Genomic DNA, 16,545 nt, shown 5'->3' with positions numbered 1-16,545 from the left:
AGGATCTTACGCCTCTCTCTTAGCTGACCTAATGTGGAGCAATAGTGGCTACAGCACTCAAACCAGAATTCAGAAACAAACATAAGGTTTTGTTGGAGTTGAGTAATACAGATCAACGGTGCTGGCTAATGCTGGGTTAGCCTGGAATTGGATGGATGACCTCTGGCTATAACATTGCTGAACACTTAAATGTTTTAGATTGTAAGATGTCTTTTTTTTTAAAGAAAAGTTGCTGAGAATTAAAAGCATCTCCTCTTCTTGAAGGAGCTTGCAGCTGAGAAGGCCAAGATGGTCGCTGTTGAAACCAAGTTGAAAGAGCAGCTGTTGGCACGTGAACAAGAGATTACTGCCGTGCAAGCTCGCATGCAGGCTAGTTACCAGGATCATGTGAATGAAACCCAGCAGTTGCAAGGAAAGGTAGGAGACGCGTTTATGCTTCAAAACACAGGCTCTCCTACTAGACTTAATCTGCAGTCTGGCAGCACTGGGAGCAGAGATTGGTTTGCAGGGCTTAGTTTCCTTGGAGATATAAGGTAAACTTCATTCAAAACCCCGAAGGGACCCCGACTGCACCTGCTTTGGCATGGCTGAAGCTGTGGCCACATTGTACCCAGGTTTAGTGTGAGTGGCATTAACATCTGAATATTTCCCACAGCTGTACTTCTAAGGAAATACCACTGAAGTCCCTGCTTGGGTTTTAGGATTAACAGAGTTTAAGGCCAGAATGGACCAAAGTAACTTTATAAACCCTTCTGAAGCTGGCATCCCATTGCCCCTCCCCTCCCCTCTCCCTCCAAAAATACCTTTCCAAACTAACTAACTTGGGGTAGGGTTAGGGGAGGAGGAGAGGTGAAAGGATCTCACAGGAACTGCCTAAGATTTAGCTCTTGTCACAGATTTTTTCCCCCTACTCAGTGGCTTCTCGGTGTGGGGGGGAATGTCCTTCCCCTTTCTCACATGCTTTATTTTGGGCTCTGCATTTGGTTATAACCAATACAGTAAAAGATGTAATAAAAAGGGAAGACGCTTTAAGAGGGCAAGGTGTTTGGGGGCAGAGGGGCACGTCTGTAGAAAGCCAGGCTTTTGCTACCATGTACAAGTGGGACAAGAAAAACATGGTTTCGGTGTGTGACTTTAAAGAAAGGAAAACTGTTGCTGTAGTCTTGGGCCCAGCATGCCATGGGAGGCGTCCCCGTGTACTGACGTCCTTGCTCTTCCAGATTCGGACTCTTCAAGAGCAGCTTGAGAACGGCCCCAGCACCCAGCTGGCTCGCTTGCAGCAGGAGAACTCGATCCTGCGGGATGCTCTGAACCAAGCCACGAGCCAGACGGAGAGCAAGTAAGAAAATGTGTTTTGGTGAATACACGGATGTGAGCTGCAAGACATGGGTCATGCAGGGTAGCTTTACTACACTGTCTTCCTCCCTTCCAAAAATCCAACCCCCCCACCACCCCAGGGCACATCTAGTGCCCGTGAAAGTAGGGCATGCTCCAAGCTTCCCCATCTTTCTGCTGGTTAGAGCTGGTGGCAAGCTTTCTGTTGAATCATCTGTCTTTTTGAAATCAGGTTTTGTTTTGCATGACTCAGCTTTCTTGAGGAAAGTGTCTGCTCAAGTGGGGGGGGGGGGCGTGGGGAGTGTTAAATCAGTGTTTTCAGCTGGAAAAGCACATGGTCACTGTGCCCCTATTCATGCACAGCCTTCCCTTGATAGGAAGTAAAATTGACACTCCAGGCGATGTAGTCTGATTGTGGAGCATGGCCCGGAGGACAATGTGAGCATGAGGTATCCAAACTACAACTCCCAGGAGGCACCAGGGCAGCATTTTCTTTTTTTTTTTTTTTTAAATTAAACCCCGTCAGTCTTCTGTGGGTGGGAACCCACTTTCCACCCAGCATTATTACCGATGCATTGCAAAATGCTTGCCTTCCCACACCCCATCATGCCAATTCTGGAGCAGACTGCTCATTCTCGCTGAATTAGGGCGCAGTTCAGTTGTGATGTAAATGATCAAACTCCTCCGTCTGACCTAACCAGGGCTTGAATTGAGCCCAACTCCAGAACACTCGGCACTCAAATATCATTTTCTGAAGTAACATTCAAAATTCAGTTTAGCTGCCGTCTGTGAAGACTGACACACTCCTGGCTCATGCATTGTGATGGGGCTCTTTGTCTTTGAGGGTTTCAATTTGGTGATTGAACTTGGCTCATTTTTCTAGCTTTATAGTTTCATAGAGTTCCAGTCCAGAAGGGCCCACTAGATTGGCAAACCATAGGTGTCTTGTTTAGTGCAGGTAAATTGTACTGTTCGGTTTCACTCTTTGCTCTGCAGTGTCTATCTAACCTACCCTAGTTAATTATCTACCCTGATTTAAAATAACATTGCATATGTGATTGATGGAAAATCTTGTACTTCCTAATTGGGTTTAAAAAAACTCCTAATTTTTTAAACTCATACTGAGTTGTCCCACTGAGCTGGAATAGTATGAGTCTATACAGAAATGTAACTGATTTGTCTGTCTGTCTGTCCAGGCAAAATGCAGAGCTAGCCAAGCTGCGGCAGGAATGCAGTAAACTAATGAAAGAGCTGTCTGAAAAATCGGAGACGCTTCATCAGGAGGAACAACAGAAAAAGAACCTGGAGATAAAGGCCGCTGCGTATGAAAAACAAATCAGCCAGCTCCAGGTCAGCACTGTGCCAACAAACCACTGTTTTTTGTTTTTCTTCTAGTCATGTGGCTTTCTTCTCTGAAGTAGCTACCTTTATTGTAGCTGTTGCTTACACAGAGGAAGGGTGGTCTTGTGGTTAGGCATTGGACTGGGACTCTGGAGATCTGCCTGTTTGACCTTGAGCAAGTCATGTAAAGCTCTGTGCCTCAGTTTCCCTTCTGTAAAATGGGGCTAATACATAGGGGAAAGATGGCATTGTCTGTTTCGAACCAAAGCTGTTTCTTGCTGTCTGTGCAGCGTGCGGCACCGCAGGGTCCTAATTAAGTAGTGGAGCAGTGGGTGCTATTCCAGTTACAGCTGGTTGAGAGTTTTTGGATGAAATGTCTGTCAGTCAAAATACTGATTAGCCAAAATGGAAGCTTTGCGGGAAAGGGTGTTGGGTTCAATGAATTTTTTCCACTGAGGTGGCGGGGAGAGATGGTCCAAACGTTGTTCCATTTCGACCTTTTAGAAATGAAATATTTCTGGTTCAAAACAGCGGGTTTGAAATGTTAAGCTAATTGGTTTTAAAAAAAAATTGGCCCAAAGCAAAACAAAATACTTCTATGAAATGATGATTTTGGATTTTCAACTTAGGAAAATTGGTGACTTTTTTTTTTTTTTTTTTTCCTGGTCACAGTTCTGGACAGAAACATATTTTCCCTACAGCAGGCTTGTGCGGGATGGGGAACAATTTCTTGCTCAGCTGTAATTGCTAAACGAGTAGCTAATAACATGGAATATTTAGACTAAGGTTTGGTAAAGGCTTCTTGCTACAGAAGAGTATTGTCTTGGGCCTATTTCTTGCTGAAAAATCAACCTCTTCACATCCCTTTCCCTCACCCCCATGTTAGCCTGTACACTATAGACTTACAAGTTGGGCATATTGCATCACTGACAGAAGCTCAAAGGGTGGTAAGAAGCATGATATATATGGGGGGCGGGAGGGAGAGAATCTCCATTTAAAAACAAATTCCTCAGGACACCAAAAATCCAGTTGATGATAAACCTAGGGTTGATCTGATCAGCCTTAACACCACATAGCCAGGTCTCTTTGTATTCTGATGGAAACTGGTGGTCAGTAAACTGGCCATTGGCTGCCTTCACCCCTGCTGCTTCTTCCCTGTCCCAGAGAGCGTCGGCTGTCACCAGAAAGACGAGCCTAGCCTGACATGAGGTCAAACGAACTAAAAGCACTATCAGTTTAATGGGGGTTTAACACGGAGTGCTGCTGAAGATACCTGACACTGGTCAGAAGTTGCCTGGCACATTAGTGCTGCCCTCATGTAAAACTGCCATACCAGGAATTCTCCTATTCCTGTATCCCACCTCAGACAGGGGCCAGCACCAGATGCCTCAGGGGAAGATGCAAGAAGCCCTGCATAGGCAATTGGGAGATAATCTGCCCCCATGGAAAATTCCCTCCTGACCCCCAGTACTCCAGAGGCTGGCTCACACCCTGGAGCATGAGGGTTTATAACTCTGCGTATTCTCAGCCATATAAATGTCCAACCCAACTGTGCCACGGCCAAGCGTCACTGCAGCGCAGAGCAGGGCAAAGTGACACACGACTCGGGTGCTCTAGGACAATGATTGCCGTCCGCTTGATAACAGGAGCATCATAAAAATAGTTCCACTCTGAAACTTACCGGCAGCGTGCCTCTCGTCTGAGGGGGTTCATGATATGAAGTGCACCAGAGTTCTCACGCAACAGGGACCTTGCACTCTGTCTCTCGCAACCTCTGCTCTGTCAGAGCTTGTTTACCTGCAGACAGGTGAGAAAACTGGTTTTGCATTACTGATGGGGAATGTGGTGTGTTTTTTCCTTTTTTTTTTTCCTGTTCCTACTTTTTTGGTGGCTGGTTTTGTTACCGCATGGGAGGCAACACTACAGCGCTGGGTGTCAATATAGGAGCCGTGGGTTCATGGCGTGCAGCGTATGGACCCAGTAATGCCTCATAGTCAAAAATATCGATTCTCAGGCTGTAGTTCGATTTAAAGGGGAGACTTGCGGTATTGCTTCTTACTCATATGCACAGATGACATGCAAGGAAGTTAGGCCATGAATCCTAAAGAGGTGGCAGCCAGCCACTGTCTCCTGAAATGATGTTGGCGTGCGTTCAGCAACAGCAGGAAATCCCAGCTTCATGGTAGCCAAGACCCATATCACATTACAGCTCTCACAGAAACCTTCATATTGCTCTGCTGTAAACTCCCTTCTCTCTCCTGAGATGTGGTTTGATGTCTTTGATAGCTCCCAGTTCAGAATGATCCCTCACTCTCCCAGATCTTGGGAGACAGGCCAGTCCTCGCTTACAGACCGCCCCCCAACCTGAAGCAAATACTCGCCAGCAACTACACAACAGAACCATTAGCCCAGGAACCTGTCCTTGCAACAAAGCCTGTTGCCAACTGTGTCCACATATCTATTCAGGGGACACCATCATAGGGCCTAATCACATTAGCCATGCCATCAGGGGCTCGTTCACCTGCACCTCTACCAATGTGATATATGCCATCATGTGCCAGCAATGCCCCTCTGCCATGTACATTGGCCAAACCGGACAGTCTTTACGCAAAAGAATAAATGGACACAAATCTGACATCAGGAATCCTAATATTCAAAAACCGGTAGGAGAACACTTCAACTTCTCTGGCCACTCAGTAAAAGATTTAAGGGTGGCAATTTTGCAACAGAAAAGCTTTAAAAGCAGACTCCAACGAGAAACTGCTGAGCTTGAATTAATATGCAAACTCGATACCATTAACTTGGGTTTGAATAGAGACTGGGAGTGGCTGGGTCATTCACATATGGAATCTATATCCCTACGTTAAGTATCCTCCCACCTTCTTGTCAACTGTCTAAATGGGCCGTCTTGATTATCACTACAAAAGTTTTTTTTTTCTCCTGCTGACAATAGCTCATCTTAACGAATCAGCCTCTCAGTTTGTATGGCAACTTCCAATGTGTGTGTGTGTGTATATCTATATCTATCTTCTTACTCTATGTTCCATTCTATGCATCCGATGAAGTGAGCTGTAGCCCACAAAAGGTTACGCTCAGATAAATTTGTTAGTCTCTCTAAGGTGCCACAAGTCCTCCTATTCTTTTTGCAGTTCAGAATAGGCTCCTCCCGATACACATTAGTACATGTACAAAGCATGCACACTTCTTTTGAACTGTGTGCTTACCTGGCTGCAGTAAGAGTGAATGGAACTGGGGAACGGGTCAAGTCTCAGGAGGGACCTCCTTTGATGTGGCCCCAGGGGGTCAGGCATGCAAGCTTGAGGGCCACGTGACTACCAGACAAACGCAGGCCTCTTGACATGTAACACTGGCCTCTCTGCATGATCTACAACTCTGCCTACCTGCTGCATCCATTAATGTTAACAAAATAATGGGCACCTGACTGAAATATTTCTAAGTGAATAATCTCTGTATCGCGCTAGTTTAAGGCGACATGGTATCTTTATAGGGAAAGAGAGCTAGCTGTGAACATGGCTGGTATGTATATATGGGGTGTGTGTGGATCTTCTCTTGGAGACTGAGTCAATCTCAAGTGACTTAGGAACTTTTAAGCATTGCCCAATATCTGAGCTAAGTTTGTGCAGTTGCACAACGTTGTCATCCCTCTGAAAGCTTTCAGAGTTTGAGAAATGTGCTTTTAAAATCTGCCTCCCTGCTGATGGCTGTAGGAACGGGACAGATGGAGGGGAGTGTTGGCCACAGGTTGCCATAACTTTATCCTCACTGGGGGCTCTTGTCGGAAAGGGGGAGGAGAAATAAAGAGAGTTTCTCTTTTAGCGTGATCATCACATTCTCTGCTCCTGTGTCTCCATGAAGGGCCAGCCAATGCGTGCCCTTCTCTTGACACTTCTTGATGTGGAAAGATTGTACTCTGCCCAAACCACACTGAAAATTTCACTGAGCCGAACACACTTCACCATAATAACGTATCAAGTAACTCTGTTCCTAGCTAGCTGGATTCTGTAGCGGCTGGGTGCTTCAGCTACACATCTAGCGTGTGCCATTGGCAAGAAAAATAAGCAGGCCCTCCCTGCCATGGGGAGCAAATGCCCTCCCCGGGAACCCTGCCCCCTGCAGGGGTGAGAATGGGCAGCAAGAACACACTAACTGAGGGGATGGGGTAAAGCATGAGACGTTGGTACCGAAATAGACAGAGCTTACTCTAAGAAGGCTCTCGCCAGCCCCTCGAATTGCTCGCAGCACAGAAGCTAATGGGAATACAGGGCAGAGATTTCAGCACGGACCATGCTCCCTACCCCGCTGGCTAGGTAAGCAGCTGTGTCCTGGGCCAGCTGGAGCTTTGGGGTTGACTTTAAAGGAGGCTCACCACAGTGGTCCTCCACCCCCAGGCAACCTAAGGGCCAGAGAGACGCATTGCTTTGAAATGAGAATTTTTTCTGTTCCTTCCCCTCACTGGAAAAAAAACATTCTCATTCAAACCAAGCAAACATTTCTGATCACTCCATCGAGAATCTTCCCAACAGAAAACGTTCTTCAATAAGAGTTTTTTTTTTGGACCAGCCCTAAATATCAGATGTGCAAACTGTGCACACCTGACTTGCACGTGGAATTACCATGGTCGTGCACGTATGGTGAGATGCGCTTGCATCCCTGGCTGTCTGGCTTGTACCATGTTGGAAATTGTAGGCCCTCTTCAAAAATCTCGCCCTAGGAATATACAGTAACAAGCACGGCCCCAAACTAGGGAATGGTGGGGGGGTTATACACAGAACAACGCTGCCAGCTGAGGGAAGGAGGAGACCACTGAGGGGCTTGTATACCTCCAGTCCAAGTGCTGTGCGTGTGAATGCTTCCTGCGTGGAGAATGCTGGGAGAAGACTGGGTTTCAGACAGGGCGGGACCTGGCAGACCGGGAGTGGGGCTGCTCTCTCCAGCCTGGCTTAGTGTCTAGCGCGCTCTTCTTTTTTTTTTTTTTTTTTTTCCCCTCTCCTTCATGCAGACTTCTCAAAAAGAAACGGAGGCGACACTGCAGAAGAGGCTGGATGAAGTAAGCGAGGAGCTGCGCAAATCCCAGACCAGCTACAAGAACCTGCTGGCGGACACGGAGAAGGCGAAGGACCAGCAGCAGAGCATTGCTGGTGAGAGGATGCTGCAGGGATGCCCAGGAGGGCGCGCATGCTCTGCCCTGGAGCTCAAACTTTGCCCTCTGCCGGCCTTCGCCTCGCTAATGCTAGCATGTTCCTTTCTGAAGCGGAGCAGGGCAGGCCTCTGTGTCTGAGTTTCGGCTGCTGGCCCTTTCCCAGAGGCCCAGCGGGAGCTGGGGAAATCCCAATGGTGATTGTCTGGTGGCCTGCAGGTGCTGCTGGGGAAGTGCTGAGAGCAGGAGTGAGGAGAATTGCCAGTGGGAGCTGGGGTGGGGTGGTCCGGAGCGGGGCAGCTGCGCTAGCCATGATGACGACACCAGAAGGCAGGAGGTTCCCAGTTTTAGCCTCTCTGAGGCTCCGTCCTGCCTGGTGTGGTGCTAAGGGTCTGACTCTCAAAGCTGAAGCACTGGTGAACTCGCTGCTTTATGTGGGGTGCTGCTGCACAGTCCTGCTTCGCGGGGGGGGCACAGCTTCTGGCACGGTAGATCCTCCACTCCCCCTTGCACGAGAGGACGGCAAGCGTGTGCTGCTCCCTGCTGTATCGTGCACAAGGGCTGGCAGGTTAAAGCCGACACTTGGGGTGGGGTATTTTGGCCAGCCATGTTGTCAAAAATCCATCACTCTGTCACTGACGCGAGAGCTACAATAAAACGCGCGCATTTTTCCGGGTGAGCCTGCAAATAACCGTCCATACTGCCTGGTCTCGCTGCGCGTGTTCTTTACCTGTCTGCCCAGGACCTTGCTGTCTGAAACGTGCTCGTGGTCCAAAGCCCTGTCCTCTGTAGGGCTAACTTTAGCTCTGGCCATCTACGTTCTCTCGCCCTCTTTGAATCTGTACACATCTAACTTGCCTCTGTCTCCTCTACCCACCTTCCTCTGGCAGAGTCTGAAGCCAAGCTGCTGTCCTATGAAATGGAGGTGAAAAGTAAATCGGAGGAGCTGAGCACCCTGAAAGTGAAGCTGCTAGAAGCCAGCTCTGAAAATGAGCAGCTCACAGAGAGGATCAAATCCATTGAAGCTCTCCTGGAGGCAGGCCACGCGAAGGAAGTGGAGAAAGACGCAGACTTGCAGGTCAGCGCCACGGTGGTGGTCCCTACATCTGAAGGGGAGAGCAGGCCTGGGATGAAGCGTGACTTACAGCATTGCATGCACCGTAAGCGTGCTGGAGAGGGGGTGGGGAGCTGTCCTGTACTGTGTTTATAATGCATGTATTAAAGGCAACCTCTGTCTAACTTTCAGGCAGCTAATCAAGCAGAAGTGAGCCAGCTGCAGTTAAGGTAAGACTGGTGAATGTACTGATCTCTCCATCCGTGCGCTGAAAGGCTGCACCAAAGGAGTCAGGGCTGGGATTCCCTTCCCCCAACTTTCCCGTGAGCTGTTCATATGCTGACATTACTGGGGTGCTGTCACTGAAGGCAAAGTTAAACGGAGTGCTCTAGCTGACTTCTGGCAGGCGTAGGCCATGTAAATGTTGATTCGCACGCTGGCCTACACCAACGGCTAGTCCATTTTGAAGTGACACCTCTTGCAAATGCACGAACAGCTGAAGACCTAAGGTGCGTTCTAGAGTTGACGGGCTTTGTAGTTCTATACAAGCTTCCCATTTTTGAGAGATGCTGAAGTAGAGGCCAAGTTTGTGTCAATCAAAATGAAGTTTGCCTGCCAATCAGAGCAACTTAGCAATACCCTCTTAAAATTTAAACCAGTGGCAGACTTCCTGAAAATAAATCCATAGGAATGACTTTTCAGACTGGCTTTATGCCCACGACACCCCTGGCCTGACTGCAACGGGAGCTACTAGCATGCCAGTCGCTTACCTGAGTGTCTCCATGCAGCTCCAGGTTCCTTGGCCCAAAGCTTTCAGAATTGACTAGTGATCTGAGTGCTCCTGAAAAGGGTGGGTGCCCGATGCTGCTGAGAAAACCAGGCCCCCTTCAAGGTACCGAGTTGACGGACAGAAACTGTGGCACCCAAGTAACTAGTCGTTTCTGAAGATTTGGGCCCTTCACTCTCAGTAGCCATTTTTGAAAAATCTTGGCCTAGTTTAATTTCAGACAGAGGTGAGCTAAGAGCAGTTTCAAGTCCTGCGTCTCACCCTACAGAGTTCACAGCTTGACAAATTGCACTCTTGTTTTGAATGCTTGTTTTCCTTTCCTGGTGCCCGTTTTGAAGACCCACTAGCCAGTTTCTCCTGTCTAATTAGCTGACGACACAGGGGAATCGGTACAGATAACTGTACTCAGCAAACTGATTCTAACTTGGGCAATTGTATCCTGTCCTCCCCCAAAAAAATCTGTCTGCCATTTGCTTTGGGCAAAGATCTTTGTTTTATTTTTATTTTAAAATAAAGAGACCCCCCAAAACACTGGTGCATATTTGGTGGAATCTCCATCATTGGGGATTTTTAAGAGCAGGTTAGATAAACGCCTGTCAGGAATGATCTAGATCATACTTAGTCCTGCCATGTGTGCAGGGGACTGGACTAGATGACCTCTTGAGGTCCCTTCCAGTCCTATGATTCTGTTACTGCTGGCACAGTCTGGCTGCATGTCACTGAGGTCTGCAGGGACTTCTGGCACTACATAGCTGTTCTGTTAGCATGCTGGGGTGTATGGGGAAATTTGATCATGACTGCTGACAGCACATGACTCGGTGAAGAGCACCGCTCCAAACACGCCCTCTTGTTTCATTGCAGACTTCAAGCGAAGGCTGAGCAGGTCTCCTCGCTTGAAAAGGAAGCTATGGAGCTGAGAGAGATAATCGAGCAGCAGAAAATGAAAAACAACGTGCGTGACTGGACGAGCTGAACTCCTGTTCCATTAGCACAAACCTGAACAAGCCCCTGATTTGCGTTTGACCAACAATTGGGTTTTAAAAGTTGCCCAATAAAGTTTAAAATGTAGGGTTGGGCAAGTCAAAGGCCTAACTTCTCTGTGCCCTGAGAGACGCTCGTCTCTATCCGAGGCACCTAGGCTACTGTTGGGGTGGCGTTCGCATGCTTGTGCCCTTGCTAGGAGAGAAGCTGGCTGACTCCCAAGTAGCAGAGGGCTAAGGGCTTGTCTACGCTTCCGTGCAGGGTTGAGCTAAGAAACGCAACTTCAGCTACGTGAATAGCAAAGCTGAAGTCGACGCACTTAGATCTACTCACCGCGGTGTCTTCACTGCGGTAAGTCGACGGCTGACGCTCTCCCCTCGACTCCGCTTGCGTGCCTCGTTCTGGTGGAGTACCGGAATCGACGGGAGAGCGCTCAGCGGTCGATTTATTGCATCTAGACTAGACGCAATAAATCGACCCACCGCTGGATTGATTGCTGCCCGTTGATCCGGCGGGTAGTGCAGACAAGCCCATAGTCTTCGGTGGGGGAGTCTGACAGAGGAACAAACGAAGCTGCGGTCTGGGCCTGGCATCCCTCCGGCCGGGTGGGGGTGGAGAAGGGACTCCAGCTAGCCAAGCTGCCTCTGTGGGCTTAGTGTACCCTCTCCATCCCGTGAAGCAACACTAGGAACAAGGCTGGAGTTCGCCACGGGAGTGGGTGAACCACTGAAGCAGGCCAAGCTGCATCTTAAGCAGGCCTTTAAGGGATGCTCCTAGCCGCTGGGAATGGGAGTACTGATGAGTTGGCGAACGGGCCTCTTCCTTCCCACCTTGCCAGGAGACTCGATGGGCTGTGACTGCAAATAATGAGGTTCATACCTGATTATCTTAAGGTATTGGACCACTGCAGTGAGAATCCACGTGTATGGGCACATACATGGAGGGCGTATCGCAAGATTTAGGAGTCTAAGCAAAATCTGGCTTCCTAAATGGGATCATCAGAATCCCCCTCCCCCCCCGCAGCTCCGTGCTGTGGATCCATAACTTCCAATAGTGACAAGTAACATCATGCTAAGCAAACCTTGTGGTGGTCTCCGTGGCAGCACGTGGCTTATTCCTGCGTGCGTCTGTCCCAACAGGATCTTCGCGAGAAGAACTGGAAAGCAATGGAAGCTTTGGCCTCGGCTGAGAAAGAGCGTGAAGAAAAGTTGTTTTCTTCCACAAAAGCAAAGGTGAGTCTTGCCTCTATCAGTAACAAAGGGGGGTCTGGTCTTTGGAGCCAGACTCTGCTGCCGGGGAGCAGCTACAGAATGAGGGACCTGTTAGTTTCTAAACTGAATTTCAGCATCTCTCTGTTTGCACAGATTCTGTTTAAACCCTGTGATTACTCTCTGTGCATGTTGACCCCTTAGAGCTCTTCCAGTAAAACTTTGCCACAATCATTTACTCTTGGGGCTTGATCCTGCAACCACCACGCATGGCGGAGGAATAGTGCAGAGAGACTATTGAGTGCTACAGTGAAATTATCTTTTCAACAGCGCTCTCCCATAACTTAACTGCCTGAATTCTTTGAAAACAAACTTTGTACGGAGGTGTTGGTGTTTTTCCTCTCTCAATATTGGTGGTGGTTAATGTTGGCGTGTCCCTGGCAATGGTGTGGGAAGGTAGCAGTGTTGTAACGTTCTGTAAACGTTATGGTGAAAGGAAGATGATGCATATGGCTCGTCAATATTGCTGCGTTTCCGACTCGTATAGAGATGTGGTGCAGCATCACCGCACGGGATGCTGACCTCATCAGATGGGCGTCTCAGAATGGGAACTTGACTCCTCTGTTCTTGCGTAACTAGCCTCGTGGAGATTTGTGCAAGTTTTGTTGTTTTGGGTTCTTTTTCCCTCCCCTCTTCTGCAGTGAAGTATCGACTGCAAAACAAAGGCCAGGCCCTCAGCTTTGTATAAATCAGCATAATGCCATTGACCTCGGTGAAATGAGAACAGCTGGGATCTTAAGGTGCTGACTTAAGTTTAGTTCATGAAAACCTATGTTTTCTCTTTCAGGAGGATTTGGAGCAGCAGCTTAGCGCAATTCAGACGCAAACAAAGCAGACGCTGCTTTCTCTCTTCCCGCAGATCACTGTAGTTCCACAACAGGTCGGCACTAATATTCTCATGCTATTGGAAGGTGAGCAGATAGCTGCACCAGTGAAGGAATGGGATAGACCAACTGATGCTCTGTTTTTATTTGTTTAATCAGGCTTACGGGGTGTGGCTACAGGAGTTTAAGGAGAAGAGTCTGGGAATGCTAGAGCAGCAGACAGCTAAAACAGAATCTCTTGTAAGTGATCTCGTAAGCACTGGACAGCCATGCTCCAAACATCTTGCTTTCTGTGGGCGTTGGTGTAAGGCTTAGCAGCTACAGACCAACCTCAAATCTAGCAGCAGCTCTTGGGGGCACAGTGAGAAGGGGGCCCCCATTAAAACTCCTTTTTCTTTCAGGATTCCGCGCTTAAATTAAAGGAAGCAGAAGAGGCGCAGAGCACTTTACAAGCAGAATGTGAGCAGTACAGAACGATTCTTGCTGAGACGGTAGGTTAAGCCATTCAGGCCGTTTCTCCTCTTCGCTGAAAGTACCACTCCACCTTTCTTGCCACTTACGAAGCCAACTGACTTTGTGACAGCCAAACCATGTCTATAGTCTCTGAAGACACTGCACAGATGGGATGCATGTGACTTGCAGCCGTTGTTTGGAGGTTTTTGCAGAGCTTGGTTAAAAATATTTGCTGTCCGAATCCATCTAGCATTCTTATTTCTTAGTAATTACGATAGAACTGCCCTTGAAATGCTACGGCTCTGCTACAGCATGGTTTGAGAACGTAGAATGCTAGAATATCTGGGTGCCCCTGTTCCCCACGCACCCGTTGTCAGGTGCTTGATACAATGTGAGAAGATGCCTAGCAGTTCCTCCATGGTGGTGGGTCCCTTCCTCCCCTAGTTTTGCAGAGACAGTCCAGTGCTGAATCAGCAGGCGGTGGCTGCTTCCCTAAAGACCCTAGAAGCCAAGCTGACCTATTGATTTCAGTGGGATCTAGACCATGCCCATAACTTCCTGCCTTGACAGTAGTTTGAATGCCCCCCCCCCCCCCCCCCCCCGGAGAGCCTTCCCTTCTCCACCTGCCCAGCCTCACACTTCCGTCCCTTCTCCCTCGGCAGGAAAGAATGCTCAAAGACCTGCAGAAGAGTGTGGAGGAGGAGGAGCACGTGTGGAAAGCAAAGCTAACTGCATCCGAAGAGGAACTGCAAAAGGTGCATCCTAAAGATTCTCGTCTGTGTGTGAGCAGGAATCCCTGGGGTGCTGGCTGCCTATAGTGCTGGGAACCAATGGGCTGGTGACGTGTCTAATGCTGTAAATAACAAGGGGATCATAATGATCCCTTCTGGCCTCAGTCTATGAAATGCAAGGGCTTTTAGAGGTCCCTTGCTAGGGAGGGGCACATCTTTAAAAGGCTCTGGGGTTGAACTTGGTGTAAAAACACGTCGTCTTAAATAAAGATAGCACTTTCTTTGCCCTCTGCAATACGGCATGGGCACGTGCTGGGAGGTGAGAAGGAAAGATGCCCTCTGTATAAGCTTCTGCCTCGCTGAGATCCTGACACGCACATTCTGCCTCTTGAGCTGGTGACGGTATTCCATTACTTACCTTACAACATTCGCATCCAAGCTCAAGAATCAAACTCCGGCACCTCCACTCCATGCGGGGGAGTCTGGAAAGCCTTTTGATGTTCAAAGAGCTGGCTGTGTCAGAGTGCAGAGTGCAAGGCTGTTTTTCTGTGCTACTTTCGGGACTCCCCGCTGTAGAGGAAATTGGCTACCTCTACAAGTCTGGATTGATGCTGGCATTGGAGCATACGCTGGTACGCGTCACAAAAGAGCCCCATTCAAGCCACCCACAGGGTGCGTAATCCTCTCCAGCTGTCTGTCTTGCTACAGACGAGAGATACTCTGGGCAGAATGGTGTATAAAGGCTGAGCAAGAGGCTGTCCTCTTAAAAGGATAACCCTTTAGAGAGTGTGGGAATGAAGGGGTGTGGCTGATCTCTTATTCCTTAGCTGGTGTTCATGAGAACTTGCCTGGGCATACTACATTATAAAGGAATTTAAAATGTCCCTCTAAAAAGATTTTACACTCAAAAGTGTCTAAGCTTAGCATTGTGGAGCTCAGTATTGGTGTCAAATAGATAATGTTAAATTTACTCTGGTTACAAGGGGTGTGTGTAATTCCCACTCCCATGAACACCAGAGTTTTGAGAGAAGCTGGCTTCTTTCCTGTGATGGCGGTGCATGAAATCAAGATTCTGCTGGCCATATTATGTTCTGTCTTGCCCATGCGCGTAACGTGAAGTTGGTGAGGTTGCATGGATGTAGCTGAGCATAATATGGCCAACAGATTTGTCATGGTTGGTGACTAGAGTTGGTCAGGAAATGACGTTTTCCTCCTGAAAAACAAAAACTATGAGTGGTGGCTTTTTTTGTGTTAATTTTCCATTGAGGTTTTCATTGAAAAACCCGAACTTCAAAAATGTTCAGTTTAAAACCAAAAAAAATTTCAGGTGGTGGTGATTTATTTATTTTATTTTATTTTATTTTTGGATTCTTCAGCAAAAATGTCAATGCCCTCAAAAAGCCATTTTTTTCCCATCAAATGCGGCCAATAGAAAACATTCTACTGACTGCAGTGGTGACTCATTAGAAGGGAGGAACCCAGCTTGACTCTCCAATCCTTGGCTTAGTTTGCAGGGATGATTGTATCGTCGTCCCTTTTTGGATGCGGTTAGTAATGCGGCAGCACCTAAAGGTTCCAATCCTGGATCAGGAGGCCAGTTATGCCAGGAGCTGTACAAACGCAACAAATGGTCTCTCCCTCAAAGAGTTTAGAGGCTAACCGCACTGTGCCATTTTTAGTCGCTTGTAGGAGACATTTTAGAGGAGAGTCCATGCTGGGAAATACGGCTTATTAACACTTTCTTTCTTTCCATTTTTTCTGGGGGGGTCAACGCTTGGTGTAGTCCCAAGTCCAAGTGAAATCTCTTGCAGAGGCTGTGGACCAGGTGAGGGCAGAGCTCCAGAACACAGATCAGGTATGGACATTCTCTCCTACTCCAGAAGGAAAGGGTACTAATTTCTGCTGCATCCCCAGAACTTCCCTTTAATGTTGCCAGGAGAGATGCGATTTATCATTTCTTCTAAAGCCCTCTGGGGGCAGGGAGGTTGGGAGAATTGGTCTTGCTGGTCTAGAGAGGCTAGATATGCAATCAAATCACTGGGCTCTCCTTGTTTTAATCAGCTGAAGGAATATACTTCTCTTCTGGAAGCACAGTTGGAAAATCACTTGGAGACTGCCAGTTCAGAACGCCAGAACTACACAAAAGAAGTTGAAGCAGTAAGTGTTGGTCATCTGTTTGGGGAGCTGGGGAGAGACTGAAGCTAATCGGGGCCAGGAATCTCCAGAGCTTTAGTCCAGTGTGCTAGCTGCAAGCTCATCCTTCCCCTCCAGGAGAATAGGTGGTATCTGCCTTGTTAACAGCTGGATCCATTCCTGACTTGAAGTGAACGGAGAGTTGTGCAGAACAGTCGCTCCTTTTGAGGTTTTTAAACACCCCCAGCATCTCTGAATGGCTGATGATGAATTCCCCTGGCATTAGGGTTTAGAAGGAGAAGCTAAATGAAGCCATGGGTGTCAGAAGACACAGAGGGCACTGCCCACTCCTCTCCCTGCAGACCCACCAGGCTATGTCTTTGGGGCTTGTCTTAACATCAAATCTGGTGTTTGAAGATAAGCAGCCGAGTTAGCTTCAGGTGGGACTGAGCTAGAGCTGCTTGCGTACTGAACAGAGTG

The 16,545-nt window shown here is 48.1% G+C and overlaps 1 protein-coding gene across 6 annotated transcripts in view; it reads left to right on the top strand.

The window, feature by feature from the left end:
• Positions 1-16,545, top strand: part of RRBP1 (ribosome binding protein 1) — a 55,461-nt gene that overhangs the window by 27,568 nt on the left and 11,348 nt on the right. For all 6 annotated transcript variants that reach the window (XM_048842484.2, XM_048842487.2, XM_048842485.2 and 3 more), the window contains exons 5-18: positions 265-417; positions 1,221-1,339; positions 2,532-2,685; positions 7,697-7,835; positions 8,725-8,912; positions 9,081-9,118; positions 10,537-10,627; positions 11,796-11,888; positions 12,712-12,804; positions 12,908-12,988; positions 13,150-13,239; positions 13,864-13,956; positions 15,716-15,787; positions 15,994-16,089. In XM_048842484.2, coding sequence (XP_048698441.2) covers positions 265-417; positions 1,221-1,339; positions 2,532-2,685; positions 7,697-7,835; positions 8,725-8,912; positions 9,081-9,118; positions 10,537-10,627; positions 11,796-11,888; positions 12,712-12,804; positions 12,908-12,988; positions 13,150-13,239; positions 13,864-13,956; positions 15,716-15,787; positions 15,994-16,089 — 1,500 coding nt within the window. The remainder of the gene's footprint in view (positions 1-264; positions 418-1,220; positions 1,340-2,531; positions 2,686-7,696; positions 7,836-8,724; positions 8,913-9,080; positions 9,119-10,536; positions 10,628-11,795; positions 11,889-12,711; positions 12,805-12,907; positions 12,989-13,149; positions 13,240-13,863; positions 13,957-15,715; positions 15,788-15,993; positions 16,090-16,545) is intronic.

Source organism: Caretta caretta, chromosome 3, assembly GCF_965140235.1.
Source record: "Caretta caretta isolate rCarCar2 chromosome 3, rCarCar1.hap1, whole genome shotgun sequence".
Classification (NCBI taxonomy): Eukaryota; Metazoa; Chordata; order Testudines; family Cheloniidae; genus Caretta; species Caretta caretta.
Note: the sequence above shows the minus strand (reverse complement) of the source record. Positions and strands in the feature narration are given on the sequence as shown.